The 16,133-nt window shown below is 48.6% G+C and overlaps 1 protein-coding gene across 6 annotated transcripts in view; it reads left to right on the top strand.

Annotated features, from left to right (window-relative positions):
• Positions 1-652: 652 nt before the first annotated feature.
• The window catches only part of LOC309797760 (uncharacterized protein), a 106,371-nt gene continuing 90,890 nt past the window's right edge, over positions 653-16,133 (top strand). For 2 of the 6 annotated variants that reach the window (XM_082646187.1, XM_082646183.1), the window contains exons 1-2: positions 12,179-12,193; positions 12,920-12,996. Coding sequence is in view for 4 of the 6 variants with exons in the window: in XM_082646182.1 (XP_082502308.1) it covers positions 3,925-4,009; positions 4,736-4,812; positions 7,970-8,101; positions 8,828-8,904; positions 12,062-12,299 (609 nt within the window). In the remaining 2 variants the exon portion in view is untranslated. Of the gene's footprint in view, positions 725-3,877; positions 4,010-4,735; positions 4,813-7,969; positions 8,102-8,827; positions 8,905-12,061; positions 12,483-12,919; positions 12,997-16,133 lie in introns of those variants that run through there. The other 4 variants (XM_082646186.1, XM_082646182.1, XM_082646184.1 and 1 more) reach the window with 4 other exon arrangements.

Below are 16,133 nucleotides of genomic sequence, written 5' to 3'. Positions count from 1 at the left end.
CTGGGCACACAGGAACCGTGCACATAGCCCTCATTGCAGAGCGCCCCCAGCCCACCTGTCGGTTGAGCTGACACAGAGCACCTCAGAGCAGGACTTGAACTAAGAAACAGCAGCTCCGACGGGTCTGTGACCCTGGGCATCACTCTGTGCAGCCTCCCTCTGCCTGGTCTTCCAGAGGCTTCCACTGCAGCCGGGGCACCAGGCCTCTGTCTCCACCCGCCACCCCTCCTCTCCCTGACTCCTGGGTTCCTCTCATTAGGAGAGGGTCTTCTTGAAGTTGTCTCCCACTCATGCGCCAGATAAAATGATTAGAAAACAAGCCAGGGCTGCAGCCCCTTGTCTCTCCTGACTCTCAGGAGCCCACACCTGTTCCTTGTACGTGGCCCGTGCAGCAAGGTCCATTTTCTGCAAATGTGAGCTGCTGAGGGGTGAGGATTGGCTGACCCGGCGGGCCAGCCCTCCCCAGGTGTGCCTGGGTTGAGGTCAATATAAACACGGTTCCAGGCAGCAAGAGCCCCTGCAGCTGTGCCTGACGCCCTATCCTCTGCCCCGTCAGCAGTGCCGGGGCCGGGCTGGTGGGAGGGAGTGAGGGGCCGTGGCTTTTTGGGTGGCCCGGTGTGAGTGGGGCTCTGCTGGACTTTCTGCAGGAGTTGCCAGGCTGCCACCTGCTGAAGAAGAGGATGTGTCACCCATACCTGCTGCTGGAATTGCTCGCCGGGTAGAGGTGAGGAAGGAAAAAAGCAGTGGGGACCGGGCCAGGAGGGGTATCTCAGGCAGGGAAGTGGAAAGCTTCCAGAAGAGCGTCTGGGGCCAGGACCATCCTGGCTGGCCTGCCGGCACCAAGCCGGCCTGCGTGCTGTCGCTGGTGTGGCTCCACGGCCCTTCCTGTAGGCTTTCAAGTCCTTGCACACATTCAGGTGTTTTACCTGGGAAGGGTGGGAACAGTTCAGCAGCAGCTGGCCTGGGGCTCGGTTCACGTTTACTCACAGACGCCTCGGCACGGTCCCCCAAGCTTTGCCATGAGGACGCTCCTTGCAGGGGGGCTGCTGGCTGCATGGGAGACGATTCCCCACCTGTGGCCAACTTCAGAATTGTTTACCACTGGAGCAAGTGCCCCGCCTGGTAGGGTTTTCCTCTGTAGAACTGGTGGGTTCTGATTTGTTTTCCTTTTTTCTTTTTTGGTTCAAGGTAGGTTTTATTCCTATTTTTTGTATTTATAGATATAAGCATGGAAATAATTGATTCATATAAATACACCTTTGGGAAGGGAGGAACTTCTTTTTCTGTTTTATTTTTTAAATTGTATTTATTTATTTTTTTTTAATTTTTGAATTTTAGTTTTTTATACAGCAGGTTCTTATTGGTTATCTATTTTATACATATAAATGTATACATGTCAATCCCAATCTCCCAATTCATCCCACCACCACCCCTCCACGGCTTTCCCCCCTTGGTGTCCATACGTTTGTTCTCTACCTCTGTGTCTCTATTTCTGCCCTGCAAACCGGTTCATCTGTACCGTTTTTCTAGGTTCCACATACATGCAGTAATATACAATATTTGTTTTTCTCTTTCTGACTTACTTCACTCTGTATGACAGTCTCTGGATCCATCGACGTCTCTACAAATGACCCAATTTCCTTCCTTTTTATGGCGGAGAAACGTTCCATTTTATACATGTACCACATCTTTATCCGTTCGTCTGTCTGTGGGCATTTAAGTTGCTTCCATTACCTGGCTATTGTAAATAGTGCTGCAATGAACATTGTGGTGAATGTTTCTGTTTGATTTATGGTTTTCTCTGGGTATATACCCAGTAGTGGCATTGCTGGATCATATGGTAATTCTATTCTTAGATTTTTAAGGAACCTCCATACTATTCTCCATAGTGACTGCGTCAGTTTACATTCCCACCAATAGTGGAAGAGGGTTCCTTTTCTCCAGCCCTCTCCAGCATTTGTTGTTTGTATCTTTTCTGATGAGGCTCATTCTAACAGGTGTGGGGTGATAACCTCGTAGTTTTGATTTGCATTTCTCTAATTAGTGACGTTGAGCACCTTTTCATGTGCTTCTTGGCCATCTCTATGTCCTCTTGGAAGAAATGTCTATTTAGATCTTCTGCCCATTTTTGTATTGGGTCGTTTGTTTTTTTAACATTGAGCTGCATGAGCTGTTTATATATATGGGAGATCAATCCTTTGTTGATTCGTTTGCAAATATTTTCTCCTATTCTGAGGGCTGTCTTTTCGTCTTGTGTGTAGTTTCCTTTGTTTTGCAAAAGCTTTTACGTTTCATTAGGACCCATTTGTTTATTTTGTTTTTTATTCCATTACTCTAGGAGATGCATCAAAAAAGATCTTGGTTTGGTTTATGTCCGAGAATTCTTCCTGTGTTTTCCTCTAAGTTTTATACTGTCCGGTCTTACATTAAGGTCTCTAATCCATTTTGAATTTATTTTGGTGTATGGTGTTAGGGAGTGTTCGAATTTCATTCTTTTACATGTAGCTGTCTAGTTTTCCCAGCACCACTGACTGAAGAGACTGTCTTTTATCCATTGTATAGTCTTGCCTCCTTTGTCACAGATTAGTTGATCATAGGCGTGTAGGTTTATCTCTGGGCTTTCTTTTTTTCTTTTACACCTTTATTGGTGTATAATTGCTTTACAGGGGTGTGTTAGTTTCTGCTGTATAACAAAGTGAATCAGCTATACATATACCAATATCACACTGTTGTTGTTTTCTGAGAGACACTCCAGGTCAAGTGATGGTCACCCGAGTCGTCCTGGGGGCCCGTTGACCCTGGTTGTCTCTCTGGAGGTTGGGGTTGGAGGGCCTCCTCACTCGAGGTCAGTGTGTCCACGGATGGATCCCTGCAACTTCAGGGCATGGTGGGTGGTTAGGATCACCACGTGGGGTCCTTTTCCCTTAGGAGGGAGCTGGCCTTGCAGGCTGCTGATTTCCAGGTTTTTAGATACCCCCAGTATCCTGGCCGGATGGGGCGGCGGGCCAAGCCCTTGGTGACCGTAGCTTCTCCTACCTGGATGGCATACTTGAGTTGTTACAGTTCAGGTGGTCCCAGTGTTTGCACTAATGCTCCAAGGGCGATTCACCTTCGACCGAGAATGTAAAAGTGAAAGGGTTTAGCTAAATTAGGGAGTTCCAGGGCAAGGGTCTGAAGTGACGGCTCTTTGCATTCTTGAAAGGCTGCTTCTGGATTCTATTCCAAAGGATCATCATCTTTTCGTGTCAGTGTTTCTTATAGAGGCCCAGCTATTAGACTGTAGTTAGGGATCCAGATGCAGCAAACCGCGGCCTCCCCAGGAACCCCTAAGCTGTCTTCTAGTTTTAGAAGGGGTAAGGCTGCAAATGGCTTCTTCCCTGTCCTGGGATGGGCTCTGCCGACCTTCTGTGAGAACGAAGCCCAGGCAGGCAGTCCAGGCAGGTTACCTTAGTCTGTGACATTTGAGCCTTTTTCTTGGGCACCTTCTGTCCTTTCTTGGCTAAGTAGTTCAGAGGCCTCCTTAGTAGGGCTGGCGAGCAGAATGTGGTCTGCATATTGAAGGAAGGTTCCCTTCGCCAGAGGTAGATCTTTTAGGTTTTAGTTAAGTTTCCCCAAAGACGGTGTGGGAATTTTTGAACCCTTGGGGCAGGACGGCCCCAGCAGTATTGTCTTCGTTGTATGTTGAGTCCTGCCAATCACAAGCCAAACTTTCTTGTGACTTTGGGACTAATGGAATACAGAAGAAGGCATCATCTAAGTCTAATACAGAATACCATGTCCTGGTGGATGGTAGAATGACCAGCAGGGTGTAGGAATTAGGAACTACTGGATGTATATTCTTGGTGGCTTCACTGACTGTCCTGACGTTCTTTACCAGATACCCAGCAGCCCTCGGGGCTCTCGTGGTCGGGGCCCTTCCAGGATATGGAGTTCACCTGGGCAGTTACCCAGCAGCTCACGGGGCTCTCGTGGTCAGGCCCCTCCCAGGCTATGGAGCTCATCTGGACAGGTACCCAGCAGCCCACGGGGCTCTCGTGGTCAGGCCCCTACACGGGTATGGAGCTCACCTGGGCAGGCACCCAGCAAGCCCGGGCACACAGGAACCGTGCACATAGCCCTCATTGCAGAGCGCCCCCAGCCCACCTGTCGGTTGAGCTGACACAGAGCACCTCAGAGCAGGACTTGAACTAAGAAACAGCAGCTCCGACGGGTCTGTGACCCTGGGCATCACTCTGTGCAGCCTCCCTCTGCCTGGTCTTCCAGAGGCTTCCACTGCAGCCGGGGCACCAGGCCTCTGTCTCCACCCGCCACCCCTCCTCTCCCTGACTCCTGGGTTCCTCTCACTAGGAGAGGGTCTTCTTGAAGTTGTCTCCCACTCATGCGCCAGATAAAATGATTAGAAAACAAGCCAGGGCTGCAGCCCCTTGTCTCTCCTGACTCTCAGGAGCCCACACCTGTTCCTTGTACGTGGCCCGTGCAGCAAGGTCCATTTTCTGCAAATGTGAGCTGCTGAGGGGTGAGGATTGGCTGACCCGGCGGGCCAGCCCTCCCCAGGTGTGCCTGGGTTGAGGTCAATATAAACACCGTTCCAGGCAGCAAGAGCCCCTGCAGCTGTGCCTGACGCCCTATCCTCTGCCCCGTCAGCAGTGCCGGGGCCGGGCTGGTGGGAGGGAGTGAGGGGCCGTGGCTTTTTGGGTGGCCCGGTGTGAGTGGGGCTCTGCTGGACTTTCTGCAGGAGTTGCCAGGCTGCCACCTGCTGAAGAAGAGGATGTGTCACCCATACCTGCTGCTGGAATTGCTCGCCGGGCAGAGGTGAGGAAGGAAAAAAGCAGTGGGGACCGGGCCAGGAGGGGTATCTCAGGCAGGGAAGTGGAAAGCTTCCAGAAGAGCGTCTGGGGCCAGGACCATCCTGGCTGGCCTGCCGGCACCAAGCCGGCCTGCGTGCTGTCGCTGGTGTGGCTCCACGGCCCTTCCTGTAGGCTTTCAAGTCCTTGCACACATTCAGGTGTTTTACCTGGGAAGGGTGGGAACAGTTCAGCAGCAGCTGGCCTGGGGCTCGGTTCACGTTTACTCACAGACGCCTCGGCACGGTCCCCCAAGCTTTGCCATGAGGACGCTCCTTGCAGGGGGGCTGCTGGCTGCATGGGAGACGATTCCCCACCTGTGGCCAACTTCAGAATTGTTTACCACTGGAGCAAGTGCCCCGCCTGGTAGGGTTTTCCTCTGTAGAACTGGTGGGTTCTGATTTGTTTTCCTTTTTTCTTTTTTGGTTCAAGGTAGGTTTTATTCCTATTTTTTGTATTTATAGATATAAGCATGGAAATAATTGATTCATATAAATACACCTTTGGGAAGGGAGGAACTTCTTTTTCTGTTTTATTTTTTAAATTGTATTTATTTATTTTTTTTTAATTTTTGAATTTTAGTTTTTTATACAGCAGGTTCTTATTGGTTATCTATTTTATACATATAAATGTATACATGTCAATCCCAATCTCCCAATTCATCCCACCACCACCCCTCCACGGCTTTCCCCCCTTGGTGTCCATACGTTTGTTCTCTACCTCTGTGTCTCTATTTCTGCCCTGCAAACCGGTTCATCTGTACCGTTTTTCTAGGTTCCACATACATGCAGTAATATACAATATTTGTTTTTCTCTTTCTGACTTACTTCACTCTGTATGACAGTCTCTGGATCCATCGACGTCTCTACAAATGACCCAATTTCCTTCCTTTTTATGGCGGAGAAACGTTCCATTTTATACATGTACCACATCTTTATCCGTTCGTCTGTCTGTGGGCATTTAAGTTGCTTCCATTACCTGGCTATTGTAAATAGTGCTGCAATGAACATTGTGGTGAATGTTTCTGTTTGATTTATGGTTTTCTCTGGGTATATACCCAGTAGTGGCATTGCTGGATCATATGGTAATTCTATTCTTAGATTTTTAAGGAACCTCCATACTATTCTCCATAGTGACTGCGTCAGTTTACATTCCCACCAATAGTGGAAGAGGGTTCCTTTTCTCCAGCCCTCTCCAGCATTTGTTGTTTGTATCTTTTCTGATGAGGCTCATTCTAACAGGTGTGGGGTGATAACCTCGTAGTTTTGATTTGCATTTCTCTAATTAGTGACGTTGAGCACCTTTTCATGTGCTTCTTGGCCATCTCTATGTCCTCTTGGAAGAAATGTCTATTTAGATCTTCTGCCCATTTTTGTATTGGGTCGTTTGTTTTTTTAATATTGAGCTGCATGAGCTGTTTATATATATGGGAGATCAATCCTTTGTCTGTTGATTCGTTTGCAAATATTTTCTCCTATTCTGAGGGCTGTCTTTTCGTCTTGTGTGTAGTTTCCTTTGTTTTGCAAAAGCTTTTACGTTTCATTAGGACCCATTTGTTTATTTTGTTTTTTATTCCATTACTCTAGGAGATGCATCAAAAAAGATCTTGGTTTGGTTTATGTCCGAGAATTCTTCCTGTGTTTTCCTCTAAGTTTTATACTGTCCGGTCTTACATTAAGGTCTCTAATCCATTTTGAATTTATTTTGGTGTATGGTGTTAGGGAGTGTTCGAATTTCATTCTTTTACATGTAGCTGTCTAGTTTTCCCAGCACCACTGACTGAAGAGACTGTCTTTTATCCATTGTATAGTCTTGCCTCCTTTGTCACAGATTAGTTGACCATAGGCGTGTAGGTTTATCTCTGGGCTTTCTTTTTTTCTTTTACACCTTTATTGGTGTATAATTGCTTTACAGGGGTGTGTTAGTTTCTGCTGTATAACAAAGTGAATCAGCTATACATATACCAATATCACACTGTTGTTGTTTTCTGAGAGACACTCCAGGTCAAGTGATGGTCACCCGAGTCGTCCTGGGGGCCCGTTGACCCTGGTTGTCTCTCTGGAGGTTGGGGTTGGAGGGCCTCCTCACTCGAGGTCAGTGTGTCCACGGATGGATCCCTGCAACTTCAGGGCATGGTGGGTGGTTAGGATCACCACGTGGGGTCCTTTTCCCTTAGGAGGGAGCTGGCCTTGCAGGCTGCTGATTTCCAGGTTTTTAGATACCCCCAGTATCCTGGCCGGATGGGGCGGCGGGCCAAGCCCTTGGTGACCGTAGCTTCTCCTACCTGGATGGCATACTTGAGTTGTTACAGTTCAGGTGGTCCCAGTGTTTGCACTAATGCTCCAAGGGCGATTCACCTTCGACCGAGAATGTAAAAGTGAAAGGGTTTAGCTAAATTAGGGAGTTCCAGGGCAAGGGTCTGAAGTGACGGCTCTTTGCATTCTTGAAAGGCTGCTTCTGGATTCTATTCCAAAGGATCATCATCTTTTCGTGTCAGTGTTTCTTATAGAGGCCCAGCTATTAGACTGTAGTTAGGGATCCAGATGCAGCAAACCGCGGCCTCCCCAGGAACCCCTAAGCTGTCTTCTAGTTTTAGAAGGGGTAAGGCTGCAAATGGCTTCTTCCCTGTCCTGGGATGGGCTCTGCCGACCTTCTGTGAGAACGAAGCCCAGGCAGGCAGTCCAGGCAGGTTACCTTAGTCTGTGACATTTGAGCCTTTTTCTTGGGCACCTTCTGTCCTTTCTTGGCTAAGTAGTTCAGAGGCCTCCTTAGTAGGGCTGGCGAGCAGAATGTGGTCTGCATATTGAAGGAAGGTTCCCTTCGCCAGAGGTAGATCTTTTAGGTTTTAGTTAAGTTTCCCCAAAGACGGTGTGGGAATTTTTGAACCCTTGGGGCAGGACGGCCCCAGCAGTATTGTCTTCGTTGTATGTTGAGTCCTGCCAATCACAAGCCAAACTTTCTTGTGACTTTGGGACTAATGGAATACAGAAGAAGGCATCATCTAAGTCTAATACAGAATACCATGTCCTGGTGGATGGTAGAATGACCAGCAGGGTGTAGGAATTAGGAACTACTGGATGTATATTCTTGGTGGCTTCACTGACTGTCCTGACGTTCTTTACCAGATACCCAGCAGCCCTCGGGGCTCTCGTGGTCGGGGCCCTTCCAGGATATGGAGTTCACCTGGGCAGTTACCCAGCAGCTCACGGGGCTCTCGTGGTCAGGCCCCTCCCAGGCTATGGAGCTCATCTGGACAGGTACCCAGCAGCCCACGGGGCTCTCGTGGTCAGGCCCCTACACGGGTATGGAGCTCACCTGGGCAGGCACCCAGCAAGCCCGGGCACACAGGAACCGTGCACATAGCCCTCATTGCAGAGCGCCCCCAGCCCACCTGTCGGTTGAGCTGACACAGAGCACCTCAGAGCAGGACTTGAACTAAGAAACAGCAGCTCCGACGGGTCTGTGACCCTGGGCATCACTCTGTGCAGCCTCCCTCTGCCTGGTCTTCCAGAGGCTTCCACTGCAGCCGGGGCACCAGGCCTCTGTCTCCACCCGCCACCCCTCCTCTCCCTGACTCCTGGGTTCCTCTCACTAGGAGAGGGTCTTCTTGAAGTTGTCTCCCACTCATGCGCCAGATAAAATGATTAGAAAACAAGCCAGGGCTGCAGCCCCTTGTCTCTCCTGACTCTCAGGAGCCCACACCTGTTCCTTGTACGTGGCCCGTGCAGCAAGGTCCATTTTCTGCAAATGTGAGCTGCTGAGGGGTGAGGATTGGCTGACCCGGCGGGCCAGCCCTCCCCAGGTGTGCCTGGGTTGAGGTCAATATAAACACCGTTCCAGGCAGCAAGAGCCCCTGCAGCTGTGCCTGACGCCCTATCCTCTGCCCCGTCAGCAGTGCCGGGGCCGGGCTGGTGGGAGGGAGTGAGGGGCCGTGGCTTTTTGGGTGGCCCGGTGTGAGTGGGGCTCTGCTGGACTTTCTGCAGGAGTTGCCAGGCTGCCACCTGCTGAAGAAGAGGATGTGTCACCCATACCTGCTGCTGGAATTGCTCGCCGGGCAGAGGTGAGGAAGGAAAAAAGCAGTGGGGACCGGGCCAGGAGGGGTATCTCAGGCAGGGAAGTGGAAAGCTTCCAGAAGAGCGTCTGGGGCCAGGACCATCCTGGCTGGCCTGCCGGCACCAAGTCGGCCTGCGTGCTGTCGCTGGTGTGGCTCCACGGCCCTTCCTGTAGGCTTTCAAGTCCTTGCACACATTCAGGTGTTTTACCTGGGAAGGGTGGGAACAGTTCAGCAGCAGCTGGCCTGGGGCTCGGTTCACGTTTACTCACAGACGCCTCGGCACGGTCCCCCAAGCTTTGCCATGAGGACGCTCCTTGCAGGGGGGCTGCTGGCTGCATGGGAGACGATTCCCCACCTGTGGCCAACTTCAGAATTGTTTACCACTGGAGCAAGTGCCCCGCCTGGTAGGGTTTTCCTCTGTAGAACTGGTGGGTTCTGATTTGTTTTCCTTTTTTCTTTTTTGGTTCAAGGTAGGTTTTATTCCTATTTTTTGTATTTATAGATATAAGCATGGAAATAATTGATTCATATAAATACACCTTTGGGAAGGGAGGAACTTCTTTTTCTGTTTTATTTTTTAAATTGTATTTATTTATTTTTTTTTAATTTTTGAATTTTAGTTTTTTATACAGCAGGTTCTTATTGGTTATCTATTTTATACATATAAATGTATACATGTCAATCCCAATCTCCCAATTCATCCCACCACCACCCCTCCACGGCTTTCCCCCCTTGGTGTCCATACGTTTGTTCTCTACCTCTGTGTCTCTATTTCTGCCCTGCAAACCGGTTCATCTGTACCGTTTTTCTAGGTTCCACATACATGCAGTAATATACAATATTTGTTTTTCTCTTTCTGACTTACTTCACTCTGTATGACAGTCTCTGGATCCATCGACGTCTCTACAAATGACCCAATTTCCTTCCTTTTTATGGCGGAGAAACGTTCCATTTTATACATGTACCACATCTTTATCCGTTCGTCTGTCTGTGGGCATTTAAGTTGCTTCCATTACCTGGCTATTGTAAATAGTGCTGCAATGAACATTGTGGTGAATGTTTCTGTTTGATTTATGGTTTTCTCTGGGTATATACCCAGTAGTGGCATTGCTGGATCATATGGTAATTCTATTCTTAGATTTTTAAGGAACCTCCATACTATTCTCCATAGTGACTGCGTCAGTTTACATTCCCACCAATAGTGGAAGAGGGTTCCTTTTCTCCAGCCCTCTCCAGCATTTGTTGTTTGTATCTTTTCTGATGAGGCTCATTCTAACAGGTGTGGGGTGATAACCTCGTAGTTTTGATTTGCATTTCTCTAATTAGTGACGTTGAGCACCTTTTCATGTGCTTCTTGGCCATCTCTATGTCCTCTTGGAAGAAATGTCTATTTAGATCTTCTGCCCATTTTTGTATTGGGTCGTTTGTTTTTTTAATATTGAGCTGCATGAGCTGTTTATATATATGGGAGATCAATCCTTTGTCTGTTGATTCGTTTGCAAATATTTTCTCCTATTCTGAGGGCTGTCTTTTCGTCTTGTGTGTAGTTTCCTTTGTTTTGCAAAAGCTTTTACGTTTCATTAGGACCCATTTGTTTATTTTGTTTTTTATTCCATTACTCTAGGAGATGCATCAAAAAAGATCTTGGTTTGGTTTATGTCCGAGAATTCTTCCTGTGTTTTCCTCTAAGTTTTATACTGTCCGGTCTTACATTAAGGTCTCTAATCCATTTTGAATTTATTTTGGTGTATGGTGTTAGGGAGTGTTCGAATTTCATTCTTTTACATGTAGCTGTCTAGTTTTCCCAGCACCACTGACTGAAGAGACTGTCTTTTATCCATTGTATAGTCTTGCCTCCTTTGTCACAGATTAGTTGACCATAGGCGTGTAGGTTTATCTCTGGGCTTTCTTTTTTTCTTTTACACCTTTATTGGTGTATAATTGCTTTACAGGGGTGTGTTAGTTTCTGCTGTATAACAAAGTGAATCAGCTATACATATACCAATATCACACTGTTGTTGTTTTCTGAGAGACACTCCAGGTCAAGTGATGGTCACCCGAGTCGTCCTGGGGGCCCGTTGACCCTGGTTGTCTCTCTGGAGGTTGGGGTTGGAGGGCCTCCTCACTCGAGGTCAGTGTGTCCACGGATGGATCCCTGCAACTTCAGGGCATGGTGGGTGGTTAGGATCACCACGTGGGGTCCTTTTCCCTTAGGAGGGAGCTGGCCTTGCAGGCTGCTGATTTCCAGGTTTTTAGATACCCCCAGTATCCTGGCCGGATGGGGCGGCGGGCCAAGCCCTTGGTGACCGTAGCTTCTCCTACCTGGATGGCATACTTGAGTTGTTACAGTTCAGGTGGTCCCAGTGTTTGCACTAATGCTCCAAGGGCGATTCACCTTCGACCGAGAATGTAAAAGTGAAAGGGTTTAGCTAAATTAGGGAGTTCCAGGGCAAGGGTCTGAAGTGACGGCTCTTTGCATTCTTGAAAGGCTGCTTCTGGATTCTATTCCAAAGGATCATCATCTTTTCGTGTCAGTGTTTCTTATAGAGGCCCAGCTATTAGACTGTAGTTAGGGATCCAGATGCAGCAAACCGCGGCCTCCCCAGGAACCCCTAAGCTGTCTTCTAGTTTTAGAAGGGGTAAGGCTGCAAATGGCTTCTTCCCTGTCCTGGGATGGGCTCTGCCGACCTTCTGTGAGAACGAAGCCCAGGCAGGCAGTCCAGGCAGGTTACCTTAGTCTGTGACATTTGAGCCTTTTTCTTGGGCACCTTCTGTCCTTTCTTGGCTAAGTAGTTCAGAGGCCTCCTTAGTAGGGCTGGCGAGCAGAATGTGGTCTGCATATTGAAGGAAGGTTCCCTTCTCCAGAGGTAGATCTTTTAGGTTTTAGTTAAGTTTCCCCAAAGACGGTGTGGGAATTTTTGAACCCTTGGGGCAGGACGGCCCCAGCAGTATTGTCTTCGTTGTATGTTGAGTCCTGCCAATCACAAGCCAAACTTTCTTGTGACTTTGGGACTAATGGAATACAGAAGAAGGCATCATCTAAGTCTAATACAGAATACCATGTCCTGGTGGATGGTAGAATGACCAGCAGGGTGTAGGAATTAGGAACTACTGGATGTATATTCTTGGTGGCTTCACTGACTGTCCTGACGTTCTTTACCAGATACCCAGCAGCCCTCGGGGCTCTCGTGGTCGGGGCCCTTCCAGGATATGGAGTTCACCTGGGCAGTTACCCAGCAGCTCACGGGGCTCTCGTGGTCAGGCCCCTCCCAGGCTATGGAGCTCATCTGGACAGGTACCCAGCAGCCCACGGGGCTCTCGTGGTCAGGCCCCTACACGGGTATGGAGCTCACCTGGGCAGGCACCCAGCAAGCCCGGGCACACAGGAACCGTGCACATAGCCCTCATTGCAGAGCGCCCCCAGCCCACCTGTCGGTTGAGCTGACACAGAGCACCTCAGAGCAGGACTTGAACTAAGAAACAGCAGCTCCGACGGGTCTGTGACCCTGGGCATCACTCTGTGCAGCCTCCCTCTGCCTGGTCTTCCAGAGGCTTCCACTGCAGCCGGGGCACCAGGCCTCTGTCTCCACCCGCCACCCCTCCTCTCCCTGACTCCTGGGTTCCTCTCACTAGGAGAGGGTCTTCTTGAAGTTGTCTCCCACTCATGCGCCAGATAAAATGATTAGAAAACAAGCCAGGGCTGCAGCCCCTTGTCTCTCCTGACTCTCAGGAGCCCACACCTGTTCCTTGTACGTGGCCCGTGCAGCAAGGTCCATTTTCTGCAAATGTGAGCTGCTGAGGGGTGAGGATTGGCTGACCCGGCGGGCCAGCCCTCCCCAGGTGTGCCTGGGTTGAGGTCAATATAAACACCGTTCCAGGCAGCAAGAGCCCCTGCAGCTGTGCCTGACGCCCTATCCTCTGCCCCGTCAGCAGTGCCGGGGCCGGGCTGGTGGGAGGGAGTGAGGGGCCGTGGCTTTTTGGGTGGCCCGGTGTGAGTGGGGCTCTGCTGGACTTTCTGCAGGAGTTGCCAGGCTGCCACCTGCTGAAGAAGAGGATGTGTCACCCATACCTGCTGCTGGAATTGCTCGCCGGGCAGAGGTGAGGAAGGAAAAAAGCAGTGGGGACCGGGCCAGGAGGGGTATCTCAGGCAGGGAAGTGGAAAGCTTCCAGAAGAGCGTCTGGGGCCAGGACCATCCTGGCTGGCCTGCCGGCACCAAGTCGGCCTGCGTGCTGTCGCTGGTGTGGCTCCACGGCCCTTCCTGTAGGCTTTCAAGTCCTTGCACACATTCAGGTGTTTTACCTGGGAAGGGTGGGAACAGTTCAGCAGCAGCTGGCCTGGGGCTCGGTTCACGTTTACTCACAGACGCCTCGGCACGGTCCCCCAAGCTTTGCCATGAGGACGCTCCTTGCAGGGGGGCTGCTGGCTGCATGGGAGACGATTCCCCACCTGTGGCCAACTTCAGAATTGTTTACCACTGGAGCAAGTGCCCCGCCTGGTAGGGTTTTCCTCTGTAGAACTGGTGGGTTCTGATTTGTTTTCCTTTTTTCTTTTTTGGTTCAAGGTAGGTTTTATTCCTATTTTTTGTATTTATAGATATAAGCATGGAAATAATTGATTCATATAAATACACCTTTGGGAAGGGAGGAACTTCTTTTTCTGTTTTATTTTTTAAATTGTATTTATTTATTTTTTTTTAATTTTTGAATTTTAGTTTTTTATACAGCAGGTTCTTATTGGTTATCTATTTTATACATATAAATGTATACATGTCAATCCCAATCTCCCAATTCATCCCACCACCACCCCTCCACGGCTTTCCCCCCTTGGTGTCCATACGTTTGTTCTCTACCTCTGTGTCTCTATTTCTGCCCTGCAAACCGGTTCATCTGTACCGTTTTTCTAGGTTCCACATACATGCAGTAATATACAATATTTGTTTTTCTCTTTCTGACTTACTTCACTCTGTATGACAGTCTCTGGATCCATCGACGTCTCTACAAATGACCCAATTTCCTTCCTTTTTATGGCGGAGAAACGTTCCATTTTATACATGTACCACATCTTTATCCGTTCGTCTGTCTGTGGGCATTTAAGTTGCTTCCATTACCTGGCTATTGTAAATAGTGCTGCAATGAACATTGTGGTGAATGTTTCTGTTTGATTTATGGTTTTCTCTGGGTATATACCCAGTAGTGGCATTGCTGGATCATATGGTAATTCTATTCTTAGATTTTTAAGGAACCTCCATACTATTCTCCATAGTGACTGCGTCAGTTTACATTCCCACCAATAGTGGAAGAGGGTTCCTTTTCTCCAGCCCTCTCCAGCATTTGTTGTTTGTATCTTTTCTGATGAGGCTCATTCTAACAGGTGTGGGGTGATAACCTCGTAGTTTTGATTTGCATTTCTCTAATTAGTGACGTTGAGCACCTTTTCATGTGCTTCTTGGCCATCTCTATGTCCTCTTGGAAGAAATGTCTATTTAGATCTTCTGCCCATTTTTGTATTGGGTCGTTTGTTTTTTTAATATTGAGCTGCATGAGCTGTTTATATATATGGGAGATCAATCCTTTGTCTGTTGATTCGTTTGCAAATATTTTCTCCTATTCTGAGGGCTGTCTTTTCGTCTTGTGTGTAGTTTCCTTTGTTTTGCAAAAGCTTTTACGTTTCATTAGGACCCATTTGTTTATTTTGTTTTTTATTCCATTACTCTAGGAGATGCATCAAAAAAGATCTTGGTTTGGTTTATGTCCGAGAATTCTTCCTGTGTTTTCCTCTAAGTTTTATACTGTCCGGTCTTACATTAAGGTCTCTAATCCATTTTGAATTTATTTTGGTGTATGGTGTTAGGGAGTGTTCGAATTTCATTCTTTTACATGTAGCTGTCTAGTTTTCCCAGCACCACTGACTGAAGAGACTGTCTTTTATCCATTGTATAGTCTTGCCTCCTTTGTCACAGATTAGTTGACCATAGGCGTGTAGGTTTATCTCTGGGCTTTCTTTTTTTCTTTTACACCTTTATTGGTGTATAATTGCTTTACAGGGGTGTGTTAGTTTCTGCTGTATAACAAAGTGAATCAGCTATACATATACCAATATCACACTGTTGTTGTTTTCTGAGAGACAGTCCAGGTCAAGTGATGGTCACCCGAGTCGTCCTGGGGGCCCGTTGACCCTGGTTGTCTCTCTGGAGGTTGGGGTTGGAGGGCCTCCTCACTCGAGGTCAGTGTGTCCACGGATGGATCCCTGCAACTTCAGGGCATGGTGGGTGGTTAGGATCACCACGTGGGGTCCTTTTCCCTTAGGAGGGAGCTGGCGTTGCAGGCTGCTGATTTCCAGGTTTTTAGATACCCCCAGTATCCTGGCCGGATGGGGCGGCGGGCCAAGCCCTTGGTGACCGTAGCTTCTCCTACCTGGATGGCATACTTGAGTTGTTACAGTTCAGGTGGTCCCAGTGTTTGCACTAATGCTCCAAGGGCGATTCACCTTCGACCGAGAATGTAAAAGTGAAAGGGTTTAGCTAAATTAGGGAGTTCCAGGGCAAGGGTCTGAAGTGACGGCTCTTTGCATTCTTGAAAGGCTGCTTCTGGATTCTATTCCAAAGGATCATCATCTTTTCGTGTCAGTGTTTCTTATAGAGGCCCAGCTATTAGACTGTAGTTAGGGATCCAGATGCAGCAAACCGCGGCCTCCCCAGGAACCCCTAAGCTGTCTTCTAGTTTTAGAAGGGGTAAGGCTGCAAATGGCTTCTTCCCTGTCCTGGGATGGGCTCTGCCGACCTTCTGTGAGAACGAAGCCCAGGCAGGCAGTCCAGGCAGGTTACCTTAGTCTGTGACATTTGAGCCTTTTTCTTGGGCACCTTCTGTCCTTTCTTGGCTAAGTAGTTCAGAGGCCTCCTTAGTAGGGCTGGCGAGCAGAATGTGGTCTGCATATTGAAGGAAGGTTCCCTTCTCCAGAGGTAGATCTTTTAGGTTTTAGTTAAGTTTCCCCAAAGACGGTGTGGGAATTTTTGAACCCTTGGGGCAGGACGGCCCCAGCAGTATTGTCTTCGTTGTATGTTGAGTCCTGCCAATCACAAGCCAAACTTTCTTGTGACTTTGGGACTAATGGAATACAGAAGAAGGCATCATCTAAGTCTAATACAGAATACCATGTCCTGGTGGATGGTAGAATGACCAGCAGGGTGTAGGAATTAGGAACTACTGGATGTATATTCTTGGTGGCTTCACTGACT

This window comes from Mesoplodon mirus, assembly GCF_964341445.2.
Source record: "Mesoplodon mirus genome assembly, contig: HAP1_SCAFFOLD_952, whole genome shotgun sequence".
In the NCBI taxonomy this organism is placed as follows: Eukaryota; Metazoa; Chordata; class Mammalia; order Artiodactyla; family Ziphiidae; genus Mesoplodon; species Mesoplodon mirus.
Note: the sequence above shows the minus strand (reverse complement) of the source record. Positions and strands in the feature narration are given on the sequence as shown.